Below are 15,087 nucleotides of genomic sequence, written 5' to 3' on the forward strand. Positions count from 1 at the left end.
AATGGGAATTTGATGTCATATCCACCAGGCATGGTAGCTCATATTTGTATCTCAATATTTACAAAGTAGAAGCAGGGATGGAGGTGGAAGGAGTGACTTTGAGGCCTGTCTAGACTCGATAGGGAAGCTGTCTCTAAAAATAAAGCCCATAAATAAATGAACCAATAAACCAATGTCAAAAATACTAAGGTGTGAGGCTGGGTGGTGGTGGCAAATGTTTTTAATCCCAGCACTAGGGAGGCAGAAGCAGGTGGATCTTTGAATTGGAGGCCAGCCTGGTCTACAGAACGAGTTACATGACTGGCTCCATAGCTACAGGGAAACCTTGTCTTAAAAAAGAAACAAACAAAAAAATTGAAGTATGTATAAAGAGATTATTATTATTATTGTTTTAGGTTTTTTTTTTTTTTTTTTTTTTTTTTTTTGAGACAGAATTTCTCTGTAGCTTTTGAGGTTGTCTTAGAACTCACAAAGTAAACCAGGCTGGCCTTGAACTCAATGATTTGCCTGGCTCTGTCTCCCAAGCTCTGGGATCAAAGGTGTGCAACACACACACCCCAGCTGATTTTTTTTTTTTTTTTAGCTTAAAATGTTACAGTGATGTTTTGAATACCTATTAAAAGGCATGTGATGCCCAAGTTAATAGATAAAAGGGACCTTCTTATCTGTTTCTCATTGTTAGAGCCAAATTTTTTTTTTTTTTTTTTTGTTATTTAACTTAAAAAAATGACTTTTTCTCTCAAAAAGGAATCTAGAACACTGGCTGAAATTGCAAAAGCAGAGCTGGATGGCACCATACTGAAGAGCAGACCTCTCCGAATTCGCTTTGCTACACATGGAGCAGCCCTCACTGTCAAGAACCTTTCTCCAGTTGTTTCTAATGAGCTTCTAGAGCAAGCATTTTCCCAGTTTGGTCCAGTAGAGAAAGCTGTTGTGGTTGTGGATGATCGTGGTAGAGCTACAGGAAAAGGTTTTGTAGAATTTGCAGCAAAACCTCCTGCACGAAAGGCTCTGGAGAGATGTGGTGATGGGGCCTTCTTGCTAACAACGTAAGTTTGTTATATTTTATCTTGTTCCTGTCCAGTTAAATATGGAGTGTCTGTTTGGAATTCTGGTGTTGATTGCTTTTGCATTTTACTTTATTAGTTTTTTTTTTTGAGACAAGATCTTGATGTGTGGATGGCTCAGAGCTCCCTATGGAGACAGGCTGGTCTCTGGCTCATGAGTGAAGAGATTAAAGGTGTCTATGTACCACCTGGCCTGGCTTTTTTTTTTTTTTTTTTTTTTTTTCTTTAAGGCAAGTGTTTTTTGGTTTTTTGTTTTGTTTTTTTTTCTTTTTTTTTTTTTGTTTTTAAATGTAGTCTACATATGTTGGCTTCTTTGCATCAGTCCTTCTACCTCAGCCTCCTGAGTGCTGGGTTTACAAGTAAGTGTGTGCCATTATGCATTGTTTGTTCTGGAATATTTTTTTTGTAGTTCTACCATGTTTGCATTTGGTAAGTAGATACTGAATAATAATTTTTTGTTTGTATTATTCACTGGTACTCATAAAGTAATCCTTTAAGAAATTTTAGCTTTCTTGAGATATAATTTTCTTTTCTTTTTTCTCGAGACAGGGTTTCTCTATGTAATAGCTGTGGCTGTCCTGGAACTCACTTTCTAGGCCAGGCTGCCTTTGAACTCACAGAGATAGATCCATCTGCTTCTGCCTCATGAGTTCTGGAATCAAAGTCGTGTGCCACCACCACCCAGCAAGGTATAATTTTCTTATGCCAAAAACATTTTGTTTTAATGTAGAATGGAATGAATTTACATTTTTTTTGTTTTGGGTACAGTCTTTTAATTAATTGTTTTATTATGTAGACAGTGTTTTGTCTGCATGTATGCCTGCATGCCAGAAGAGGGTACTAGGTCACACTCTAGGTGGTTGTGAGCCACTGTGTGGTTGCCTGGAATTGAACTCAGGAGGACCTCTGGAAGAGCAGCTAGTGCTCTTAACCACTGAGGTATCTCTTCAGCCCTGGGAACAGACTTTTAATTTGCTTTATGGTCTAGGCTGGCCTGGAACTCTCCATATGAATAACACACCTTGAATTTTTAATCCTCCTCACACAGTTTCCCAAGCCCTAGAATTAAAGGCATGAGTGGTGCCTGGCTGGCTCCATGAAGTATGTTTTTATTGTTTTTTTGAGACATAGTCTTGCTGTGTAGGCTAGGCTTACCATGTAGCTGAGGATGACTTAGACCTCATTGTAATGGCTGGGATTACCAGGTGTGTCCACTTTCTATGCCTAGTCTGGGGATGAATTGCTGATTGTTCAGCTTCCAGACTTATTTTACAGAGTGGTCATATCACTTCTCTTTCCTCATTCCCACCAGTCCTCCCCCCCCCAAGGACAGGGTTTCTCTTGAGTTTTCTTTTTTTTTTCTTTTTTCTCTTGAGTTTTAGAGCCTGTCCTGGAACTCATTCTGTAGACCAGGCTGGCCTGCAACTCACAGAGATCCACCTGATTAAAGGTATGCTCTACTACTGCCCAGCAACAACTTTGTATTTCACTGAAAGTTAAATTAGATTTTTTTCCCCCTGATGCCTAATAAATATCTTTTTGTGTGCTTCTTTTGGTTAGTTTTATCTTCTCAAGAACCATGAAAATTTTTGCCCCTCCCCCTTTTTTCCAAGTTGGGTGGTTTGTTTCTTTTCCTAAATTACATAATCTAGGTACACATCAGTATTGTAAATAATTTCTTTTCGTCTGTGGCTTGCATTTTTCTTTTGTTTTGAAACAGGGTCTCACTATATACTCTTTATGTAGACCAGGTTAGCTTCCTAACTCCCAGAGATCCACGTGCCTGTGCAGAATTAAAGATGTGTGCCCCCATGTCCAGCTTGTGGCTGGTGCTTTGGGAAGGATATGCAGTGCTGGGAATGGCACCCAGAGCTTTGTACTTGGTAGATGAGCTGTCTACTTGAGCTATCCCAGTCATGTAGTGTGCATTTTAATTTTCTTTTAAAGTCATTTGTTTTTAAGTTTTACTTTTAAGTATGTATATGCATTGATATACGTACATGTGTGACTTAGGTTACCCTTGGAGGCTAGAGGTGTCAGGTGTCAGATTCCTCTCAACCTGGAGTTTTAGGTATTTGTGAACTACCAAATATGAGTACTAGAAACTGAACTCCTGTCTTTTGCAAAACCAATATATTCTCTTAACCACTGAGCCATCTTTCTAGAGCTGTGGTTTCTCAACCTGTGGGTTGTAATCCTTTTGGGGTTACATATCAGATATCCTGAGTATCAGATATTTACAGTATGATTCATAAGAGTAGAAGAATTAGAGTTATAAAGTAGCAACAAAATTTTATGGTGGGGGATCACCACAACATGAGCATCAAAGGGTCTCAGCATTAGGAAGGCTGAGAACCACTGCTCTAGTTACACATTTTACTTTTTAAAAAGTGATTTTCAAAGAATAGTGTAAGGAGTAAGGTTTTTCCTGCTGCCGCTGGTCTTGTCCTGCCGCAGCACCAGCCCCAATTAACACACTGAGACTCTGTATTAGATATAATGCTGTTGGCCAGTTACTTGTTTCTTATCAGCTAGCTCTGTCTTAAGTATTAACCCATTTCTGTTAATCTATGTGCTTTCATCTTACTGGGGACCCATAGGGCAGGCGTCTGGTCTCCCCAGTCTCTCCATGTTGACTCCTCCTTACTACTTCCTCTTTTCTCCTTGTCTCCTAGTCCCTCCTATCATCCTTTCCTATTGGCCAACAGTGTTTTATTCATTAACCAGTATGAGAAACACATATACAGAATGACATCTCCCATCAGAACAGTAGTAGCTGCAGTTACTGGTGCTCGTGTGCCATCTGATGGGGGTTTTGGAAATTGAACTAGGGTCCTCTGGAAGAGCAGCAGTACTTACTTAACTGCTGACTCATATCTCTGCTCTCCTATGACTTTTTAAAAATTGAGCCCTGCACTGTTTATTTTCCACAATAGAATACTTTTCAAATTGCTAACAAACAATGCATTTGGTAGAAAAATGGGGTTGGTGTAGCCTTACATAATCATGACTCCCACCTGTCTGAGGTTCCGAACGCCTTTAATCCCAGCACTTGGGAGGCAGAGGCAGGTAGATCTCTTGTGAGTTCGAGGCCAGCCTGGTCTACAAGAGCTTGTTCCAGGACAACTAGGGCTACACAGAGAAACACTGTCACACACACACACGCGCGCGCGCACACGCACACACGAAAAGAAAAAAAAATCTTCCATGTTATGGGGTATGTGTGCACGCACACGTGTATGTGTAAACATAACAATATTAATCAGTGTTGGGTGTCTTCCTTGGGAGTTAAGCACTTTGTTTTTTTAGACAAGGCCTCACTGGTGACTGAGGCCCACTACTATGATTAGCTATACTAGCAGGCCAGTGAGCTCTGAGTATATTCTCTTCTGAATATATTCTCATGTCTGCCTTTCCAACTCTACAGTCACAGGTGCCTGCCCCACTTGGGTTTTTACTTGGATGCTGGGGGTTGAGCTCAAATACTTGTATGGCAAGCACTTTACTGACTGAGCCATGTTCCTTGCCTTGTAACTCCAGGGTTAACATTGATTGGGTACTTCAATTGTTTTTTTCAGTCATTTTCTCTACATGTTCTTGTATTTGCTAAAATGAATAAAATTAGTAATTGTTCCTATAAGCAGAATTTAAGTCAAGATTTAAAAAACTTTTGTCAATACCCAAGATGGAATTGAAGTAAAAAAACAAAACAAAACAGTGAGATAATAGATAAAAGAAGCTTACATAAGGAGTGGTGAGCATAATAAAACCACAGATGTAACATATTAGCATACTTCCCATTAATGATAAAATGGGACAGTCCCTTAAGTACTTATTCTGTACCACATATTCTGCACTCTTTGTTATGTGATCGTGGGCCTTGCAACCTTTGTTCGTTTGTTCCTGTGTCTATTTTGGAACAACAAAAGGGAGGGTTAGGGGAACATTGTAAATTTTTGTCAGGTTTGTTACTCTCTAGTGTTACCTATTATTGAGTGCCCATATTCCATGATAAAGGTTTCATTTATAGTATCTGACATGTTTGGTTTGTTCCCTTTCTCACTATTTAACCCTGGAATTTGCTATGTAGATTAGGGTAGCATTGAACTTACAGATAACCACCTGACTTGTATCTTGTGTCTGACATGTTTTCAAATAGAGAACTAACATTTCTTTCTAAACGTACTCTTTCCTTTGGCTTCATTTAGTTAACCTTGTCTTTTCTGAATTGTATGATGTGTTGTGAGAGAGTCTTAGTACATTTTTCTTCTTGAGTCCCTTTAAAAATTTTTTTTGAATGGGGCTAGAGAGATGGCTCAGCAGGTAAGGGCACTTGTGCAATCTTGCAGAAGACTCAGGTTTAGTTAGTTCCCGTATGTGCATGGCAGCTCATAACCATCCCTAACTCCCAATTCCAGGAACTCTGGTATCTTCTTGACTTGATGCGCACCAGGTATACATGTAATGTATCCATATACATGCAAGCAAAACACTATACACATTAAAAAAAATTATTTTGTTTTTTACATGGATTTGGCCTTTTGCTATTCAAACAATATGAGTATTTCAATTTTTGTTGATCTTTTATCCTGGAACTCATTCTAGCTCAGGCTAAGTTGTACTTTGAGAAAGCTTCTGCATCATAGTCTCTAGTACTGAGGATTATAGGTATATCATAGTAACCATTGAGAAACTTTTTTTTTTTTTAAATGTACATTGGTATTTTGCCAGAATTTATGTCTGTGTGAAGGCATTAGATCCCCTGGAACTGAAATCACAGACCATTGTGAGCTGCCATGTGGGTGTTGGGAATTGTACCTGGGGTCCTCTGGAGGAACAGCTGTTACCCTAACTGCTTAGACATCTCTGCAGCCTGAGAAATCATTTTTTGGGGGGTGGGTGGAGGCATTGTTGGTGGATGGGGGAGTTGAGACAGGGTTTCTCTGAGTAGCCCTGGCTGTTCTGGAACTCAAGCAGTAGACCAGGCTGCCTCAAACTCAAGAGATCCGCCTGCCTCTGCCTTTTCCAAGTGCTGGGATTAAAGGTATGAGCCACCACCACCCAGCAAGAAATCATTTTTTTTTTTTTTCTTTTTCTTTATTTCTTTTGTTTTTTGGGACAGGGTTTCTCTGTATTGTTTTGGAGCCTGTCCTGGCACTCACTGGCCTTGAATTCCCCCCCCCCCCTCGTTCTTCTGTAACCCACTTGCCATGTTTTGTTTTGTTTTTTCCTTCCAAGGCAGGGTTTCTCTGTGGGTTTGGATCCTGTCCTGGCACTTGCTCTGTAGACCAGGATGGCTTCGAATTCACAGACATCCACCTGCCTCTGCCTCCCAAGTGCTAGGATTAAAGGTGTGCGCCACCAACATCTAGCACCATGTATTTTGAAATGACTCTGAATTTAGGTTTCTTCTGTTTCTACTTTTTGAGCCCTGAGTTTATAAACACCATATGCAATTTTATTTCATTCAGGGAATGGAACCCAAGGTTGTATGTATAATAGGCAAATACTCTATCAACTGAGCAATATCTCTGACCCATTTTATGTGTTATCTCTAGTTAGGGTTTCATCTCAAATATTAACAGCTTGACTTGTATTTCTTTAAGCATCACTGTTCTAAAGGCAATATAGTTTTGTTTTTTTTATTTTTGAGACAGAGTTTCTCTGTGTAGTGAGCTGATAGCAAGAAAATTACAATATTTTATCATCTGTTCTGCTTACTCCACTCTTACTTTACTCTCTCCCTTCTGTTTTACTTAAGGGCATAGTAATGTAAGAGGTGTTTCTGGGCATATCTATCAGTTTATCAGCATCCATCCTGCACTCTCCCTCCCTCTTCAATTCCTAATTTGTTCATTGAGTGTCCTGTGTTTTCTACGTGTGTGTGTGTGTGTGTGTGTGTGTGTGTAAGTGTAAGAGAGAGAGAGATAGGTCTCATTTTAGGTTTTAGGCTCATTTTTTGTCTTATTTGATATAAAGACATGTAGCCCATGTTGGCTTAGAACATGCTCTACATGCTCTGTAGCTCAAGGATCACATGAACAACCCTCCTCCCCCATTACTACCTCACAAGAATAGTATTTCTGGCTCTTAGCTATGGGTAGAGCTCCAAGATCTGCCCAGTGGAAGCCAGCAGACAGTGTGGACCTCTCCAGCCTTTCCCCAAGTCTCTGAATAAAGTGCTTTGACCACTTTGACCCCCCAAGAATAGTATATCTGTACTACCACAATGAGATGGGCTTTTTTTGGTTTTTGTTTTTTCCTCCTCAAGACAGGGTTTCTCTATGTAGTCCTGACTGTCATGGAACTCTGTGTGGATCAGGCTGGCTTCGAACTCACAGAGATCTCTTTGCCTCTGCCTTCTAAGTGCTAGAATTAAAGGCCTGCACCAACATTGGCTAGCTTTTTTTTTTTTTTTTTTTTTTTGAACAGAGGGAACATGTATTTATTAAGGAAGATTGAGCATTGTGAAGAATGTGAGGGAGGGTTTCCTGTAATAGAATTAAAAAATTATTAAATGGATGTTTTGTGGTTGTCTATATGTTGTGTGTTTACTGCTGAGAAGGCAGAAGAAGGTGTTGGATCTCCTAGAATTGGAGTTGTTGATTTTGAGCTGCCATTTGGATTCTGGGAATTGAACCTGGGTCTTCTGGAAGAGGATCTTAACCACTGAGCCATTTCTCTAGCATTGCTGTAGAATTTATAAAGACCATAGGCAGATATGGTTGTTTGAAGTGGTAGGATTGAGATAATGAGGCCATATACATAAATATGGATTAGATAACACCTATGTATGTGCTGGCGATTGAACCCATAACCTCCTTCGCAATTGTGTTGCTTGTTATTTGAGACAAGATCTCACTTTGGTGCAGGAAGACCTGGGACTCACTGTCTCTAAGGCTTTCATTCATCCTGCCCTATCCTCTGTAGTGCTGCCATTAATAGATACAAGCTATTGTCTTAGTTTGGTTTTAGTTGCTTCCATAAAAAAAGCTGTGATTAAAAGCAGCTTGGGGGATAAAAGGTTTATTTCAGCTTAGATTTGTGGTCCATCATAAGGAGAAGTCGGGGAAGGAACTTGAGACAGGATGTGAAGCAGAGACCATGGAGGAGGAGCTCTTTATTTGCTGTCTTGGTTTATTCAGTTTGCTTTTTTTTTCCCCCTCCGAGACAGGGTTCTCTGTAGTGTAAGGAGTAGGGTTTTCTCCGCCCACCATTGGTCTTGTCCCGCCGCCGCCGCCGCGCCAGCCCCAAATACACAGATATTATGCTGTTGGCTCGGTTACTTGTTTCTTATCGGCTAGCTCTGTCTTAATTATTAACCCATTTCTATGTATTTCCATGTGGTCTTACCAGCGAGAAGCGGCTGGCGGTTCTGCCTTCTCCAGACTCTCCTTCTTGACTCCTTACTACTTCCTCTTTCCTCCTTGTCTCCTAGTCCCTCCTATCTTGCTTTCCTATTGCCCAACAGTGCTTTATTCATTAACCAGTATGAGAAACATATACATAATGGCATCTCCTATCATCTCTTTTCTGTCTAAATAAAAAGGTTTTAACCTTAACATAGCAAAATATATCACACAACAGTTATCAAATAAGAATCACAGTTAACACTATTTAGTCCATTAACATTTAGCAAGATTTAAGAAACTTTCTATCTATCCTATCTTTGTGAGTCTAAAGTCTAAGTAACTTATCTTTAATCCTAACTAAGGAAAACTATAACTATTTGTCTTCAACTTCTTCAAAGACCACAGAAGGATAATATATAAACTCTAGAAATGACAGAGACATCTTGCATTGTCAGTCACCTGAAGTTCTTCTGTAATCTTCCATCTTCAGCCCATAGCCATAGTGTGTCTGGCAGACTCTTCAGCAAAGCAAGAAACTTTAAACTGTCTTCTTGTATTGGCAGTTTGTCAGTCACTTTTCTCTGTGTCCTGCAGACTGTCTGGCAGACTCTTCCATGAAGCAGGAACTCTGTAGTAATGTCCATCTTGAATCAGCAGTCACTTTTCTGTGGGTCCTACGTGTTCAGTTTATACAGCATAAAGTCAAACAGTCCAGACTAGAGTAGTATCTTGTCCAAATGGCTAGTCTTGCCATATTGAAAGGAAACTACATGAAGAATTTCTTCATTGTCCATCTTCCTTTCTGACTCAGATGGTGTTGCCAGGAGCAATTGTGCCTCATTGTCAAGAAAAACCCTAAACCATTTTAAATGCCATATTCTGTAGGTCTTTGAAAGGTTTGAAGAATGCCTATCTATCTCAAATACATGCCTGTATATCTAGAAATCTTAACTAAGTTAACTATAATATCTGACTATCATAGATAATATCTATAATCTGTACTACATTATACATTACATTTCTAAATGAGCTATATAACGACAATACCTAAACAAGAGGAGAAATATACATATCACAAAATTAACCTTAAATTGTATCAATAAATGAAAATCCATTCCAAAACAAAGTAATCAATAAATAAAATCCATTCCAAAACAAAGTATTCATATCTATACCATAATCCCCTTTTTACCTTTTAAAAAGAATTGGCTGTGATCATTAATCATTTATAACCAAGCCCATTTAAATGAAAATAAACATTATAAACAATATTTGGGAATTTGGGCGTTGTTCTTTCCAAATTACTTCCTGCTGATAGGGGGCGCTGTCATGGGGAAACCTAAGAAGATGGCTGTAGTTTGCAAGGCTCCCTTGTCCAAGCTTTTTGAATGTTGGATCACCAGGAACTCTGTTTCAGGGGGTCTGGCTTGCTCAAACCACATTAGTCTGGAAGGAATCCACAGCTTTTTATTTTCTGTGGAAACAAAAATAGAAATTCTTTTCCCCAGTAACTTGTCCTTGAACTTAAATGCTGGAGTCAAAGCATTTTTAAAATATATAAATTGAATTAATTCAGCAGCATTTCTTTTATCAGTTGTTGTTATTATTTCCTCAGCAGTCAAACAATTTAAAGACAACAGAATAGCATATAGCATGCACAGTTTTTCTGTGCTTTCCATCTTTACGTGGCTTTTTTATTACTCTTTTTTACTTTTTATTTTTTTTTTATTTTTTCTGACAGGGTTTCTCTGTGTAACTCTTATCTGTCCTGGAATTTACTCTGCATACCAGGTTTACTTTGCAAATCACAGAGATCTGCTTGCCTCTGTCTGTTGAGTGCTGGGATTAAAGGCATGTGCCTACACACCCAGCTGTTCTCTGTCTTTTTAAAACCATTTTTTTAAAATTCTCTCCCAAGCCTATGTATTTTTTTAAAACACACTATAAACTTTTAGCGCTTTTTCTTAATAGGAATCTGTCTTTACTGTAAATCTTTATCTTTTTCTGGCCACGAGTCTTTTATCTGGTAAACAACAACATTGCTAAAATGAAATTCATAGTTGTTTCTGCGGCGGTTTTACCAAACATGTCCGCAGCTATATTACCGCCAGCACTGAGAGCTGTGGTCACCACCTTGGTCTGCTTCCTGCCATCCAGCAAGGATGCTGCCGGCTTGGAGATGTGGTCACTGCCATTGCCATCTCTCATACACACCAATAAACTGTTAGCAGGGTTATTTAAAAGCCTTGCGGTTTTTTGCCGCTTAAGCTGAGTCAGGAATCCTCCCTTAAAGGAGCCGCACAATCTGCATGTCTCTCGCAAGTCAGAGTCCAACCGAGAAAAATGCTGTTAGTAAGAAGCCTTGCTTGTTTCTGTTCTTTTGTTTATAAAACCCTTTTTTAAGCTTTTGTTAAATTTTAAGTATAAGTTCTTATTAGCCATGTGGGCGCCATATGTAAGGAGTAAGGTTTTTCCTCCCACCGCTGGCTTGTCCTGCTGCCGCGCCAGCCCCAATTAACACACTGAGACTCTGTATTTGATATAATTCTGTTGGCCTGTTACTTGTATCTTATCGGCTAGCTCTGTCTTAAGTATTAACCCATTTCTGTTAATCTAATATTTCCACGTGGTCTTACTGGGGAAAGGGGCCAGTGTCTTGTCTCCCCAGTCTCTCCATCTTGACTCCTCCTTGTCTCCTAATCCCTCCTATCTTGCTTTCCTATTGGCCAACAGTGCTTTATTCATTAACCAATATGAGAAACATATATACATAATGGCATCTCCTATCACTGTAGCTTTGGAGTCTATTCTGGAACTCACTCTGTAGACCAGGCTGGCCTCAAATTCACTCTGCCTCCTAAGTGCTGGGATTAAAGGCGTGTGCCACTGACACCCAGCTTCAGTTTGCTTCTTTAGACATACAAAGACCACCTGCCCAGGGATGGTACGTCCCACAGTGGGCTGGGCCCTTACACGTAATCAAGAAATCTCTCAGGCTTGTCCATAATGTCTGAGGACATTTTCTTATTTTTATTTTTTATATTTTTTCTTTGTTTACCTCTCTCTGTTTGTATCTCCTTTTGTTATTCTTTTCTTGACGACATTTTCTAAGTTGGGATTCTGTGTCAGTTACGTTTCTGTTGCTGTGATAAAACACTTATGACCAAGGTGACTTAGAAAAAGTTGCAGAGGAAACTGAGTTCCCTGATGGTAGATTAAAGAAGTTTGAAGTGAGCTGCTTGAGCAAGAAGCTCATATTTTGAGCTGCAAGCACAAAGCAGACAGAACATATACTGAGAACTGGGCAAGTTGTTAACTCAGAGCTCCCCAGTGACCTACTTCTAGCAAGGCCATACCTCCCAAGCTGCTCCAAACACTACTACCAGCTAGGGACCAAGTATTCAAATGCCAAAGACTGTACAGGAGTTTTCGCGTTTAAACCACTACAGATGACTCCAGCTTGTGTCAAGTTGACAAAATAACAAACCAGTACAGCTACCGTGCCTGCCTGGTTTGACCCAGATATTAAACATTAATTAACTAATTTTTTAGCAGAGTCTCACTATAGGTCTGTCTGTCATGGAACTCATTATGTGGGTCAGGCTGGCCTTAACCTCACAGATCCTTCTGCCTTCCTAGTACTGGGATTGTAGGTGTATGCCACTAAGCTTTATTTTTATCTATGAATATGATTCTTAGACAAGTTTTCAAGTAAATATTTTTATTATAAATTTTAGGAGAGAATGTTAATTGTAGTCTTGAAATTAATTTTTATTAATGCCTTTATACTTATCTAGAACACCTCGTCCAGTTATTGTAGAACCCATGGAGCAGTTTGATGATGAAGATGGCTTACCAGAGAAGCTAATGCAGAAAACTCAACAATACCATAAGTAAGATTTGATTAATAAAGATATTTTAGATATGTATTGTTTAGGGTATATTGCTTTTTTTTTTATAAAGTACTATTAGAATGTAATTTGGTTAATAGAGTGCCTACATGGAATGTTCTTTTTATTTAAAAAACCCATCTATTTAATATTATATGTATATGCCTAAGGGTATATGTATGCATAACGTGTGCAGGAGCCCATAGAAGTCAGAAGAAGCATTGGAGCTCTTGGAACTGGAGTTGCAGGTGGTTGTGAGCATACTTACGAGAGCCAAACATGGGTCCTTTTCAAGAGTAGTAATTGTTCTCAACTGCTGAGCCATCTCTCTAGTCACATTATTTCCTCTTATACATTGATAAAACATGCTAATTTTACTTTAAAGTTTCTACTTTTTATATATTTAATTCCTGTTTTTGTTTGTTTTGTTTTTTGAGACTTGTTTCTCAATTGCTTTGGTACTTGTCCTGGAACTCGCTCTGTAGACCAAGTTGGCCTTGAACTCACAGAGATTCACCTGCCTCTGCCTCCCGAGTGCATGGAATAAAGGCTTGCACCAGCACTGGCCAGTCTTCTTTGGGTTTTGAAATTTCACTTTGTAGTTATGGCTGGTTCAGATTTGCTTGTGGGTATGTACACATTCATCAGGCGCCAGTGGAGGCAACAAGAGTCCTGGAGCTGGAATAGAGGCTTAGTTGTTGAGCTGCCTGCCCGACTCGGTGCTAGGGACGAAACTCTAGTCCTCTAGAACAGTGGAATGTTTCTTTGTGTAGCTTTGTAGTTCAGGCTGGCCTTGAACTCAGAGGAATCCGCCTGCCTCTGCCTCGTGAGTTAGTTTAAAAGCATGTGCCACCACCGCCCAGCTCAGTGAATGTTCTTAACTGCTCAACCATTTCTTTCCTTTATTTTTTTCTTGTGATTATTTTGTTTTTCAGTTCGGATTTTACTGTGTAGCCCTAGATGTGCTGGAACTCACTGTATAGATCAGGCTGACTTCAAACTCATAGATATCTGTTTATCTCTGTTTCAGGATAGCTGGAAGTAAATTTGTGCTTCAATGCCTCTTAGTTTTCTTGTCTTTGTTTTTTCCCTTTCCCAACTTGAGACAGGGTCTTGAATTCACATAGAACTACATGCCTATGCATCTAACTTCCTCTCCTTTCTTATCCCCCAAGTACCCTCCCTTAACCAAATCATGTGCCTTAATCTCTCTAATACTGACCTAAATTCTTGGTCCCTGTATACAATTCTTAATTACCTCTTTTTGCTCTGTGATCACTTTCAGCATCAGTTCATCTTCCCTTTCCCTTTAATTCTGAGTAAAATGAAAATTCCAGTTTTAAGGTTTCTATAAGTGACATGAGAATTGTGCTATGCTTAATACTTTTTTATTTTTTAATTTTTTCAAGACCGTTTACTGTGTAGCTATGAACCCTGTCCTGGAATTATCTCTGTAGAACAGGATGGCCTCAAACTCACAGAGATCCACCTGCCTCTGTCTCTCCAGTGCCGTGTGCCACTGCTGGCTTGCCTACTATTAATTCTTTTAACAGAAACTACTCATAGTTGAGAATGATTGGAAGCTTCATTTGAATTTCAGGTGTATTTACTTTTTTTTTGAGACATGGTCTCACTTTGTAGGCCAAGCTGATCTTGAACTTATGTAGATCCTCTTGGCTCTGCCTCTTGAGTGCTAGTATTAAAGGCATGCACCACCACCATAGGCCCATTTTTGCTTTTCATTTAGTCATTTGTTTGCACATTTATTATTTGACTTTTGAAAATATGTACATACATGTTTTTATATATGTATTTATATGCATAATTTAATTATATGCCATAAATTATATATTTTAGTAATTATATATCTGAGATAACAGCAGTTGACTGATAATGATATCTTATAATAGCATGGCTATTAAATATGTAACTATAGATAGAGTAGTTTGTTATCTTTAGCCCAGCTACTTGACTTGGTACATAACACCATTTTTATTACTAAGAAAATCTGATACTTAGAGCTCATTGAGTTTGTATATTGCGCGTTTTAGTATGTGTGGAAGTTGAATGAAAACAAAGTTTTTATGGGAGGTATTAATAATAACATAGGTTAGAGCACTATATTTTGTAAAGTTTGAATCATGGTTTCTTTACTTGTTGGACACTTGTGAAGTTTCATAAATTCATGTATATAGAATCTTCCATGACACTGTCATGAGATAATGTAGAATGCCTCATTGTTCAGGCCATAAATATTATAAATGTCCACTGAGTGATTGCTGTTATATTCTTTAGTGTTTTTTTACCTCTTAAGTTACATTTTTGTATGTTTTAAATGTTAATATAGGGAAAGAGAACAGCCACCACGGTTTGCTCAACCTGGGACATTTGAATTTGAATATGCATCTCGATGGAAGGCTCTTGATGAAATGGAAAAGCAGCAACGTGAACAGGTTGATAGAAACATCAGAGAAGCCAAAGAGAAACTGGAGGCAGAGATGGAAGCAGCTAGACATGAACACCAGTTAATGTTAATGAGGCAAGGTAAAGAGATGTGCCACTGACATGCATTAGCATTTTGTTGTTAGTTGTGTTTCTGGAGAGAAGATCTTGATATGTAGACAGATCAGGCTGGCCTTGGATTTACAAAGTTTTGCTTGTGTGTATTAGTATACACGTGTCAATTAGGAGTTGAAGAAACAAAGTCATAACTCAGTATATTAGTTAAAATTTTTCCCAGAGAACTTTTTTGGTTGTTTTAGAGACACAGTCTTTAAT

At 38.9% G+C, this 15,087-nt stretch overlaps 1 protein-coding gene across 1 annotated transcript in view; it reads left to right on the forward strand.

The window, feature by feature from the left end:
* Pspc1 (paraspeckle component 1) overlaps positions 1–15,087 on the forward strand; it is a 60,250-nt gene that overhangs the window by 8,579 nt on the left and 36,584 nt on the right. The window contains exons 2-4 of the mRNA XM_051195624.1: positions 748–1,049; positions 12,217–12,312; positions 14,657–14,853. Of these exons, the coding sequence (XP_051051581.1) occupies positions 748–1,049; positions 12,217–12,312; positions 14,657–14,853 (595 nt within the window). The remainder of the gene's footprint in view (positions 1–747; positions 1,050–12,216; positions 12,313–14,656; positions 14,854–15,087) is intronic.

The sequence above is a fragment of the Phodopus roborovskii genome, unplaced genomic scaffold (assembly GCF_943737965.1).
Source record: "Phodopus roborovskii unplaced genomic scaffold, PHOROB, whole genome shotgun sequence".
In the NCBI taxonomy this organism is placed as follows: domain Eukaryota; kingdom Metazoa; phylum Chordata; class Mammalia; order Rodentia; family Cricetidae; genus Phodopus; species Phodopus roborovskii.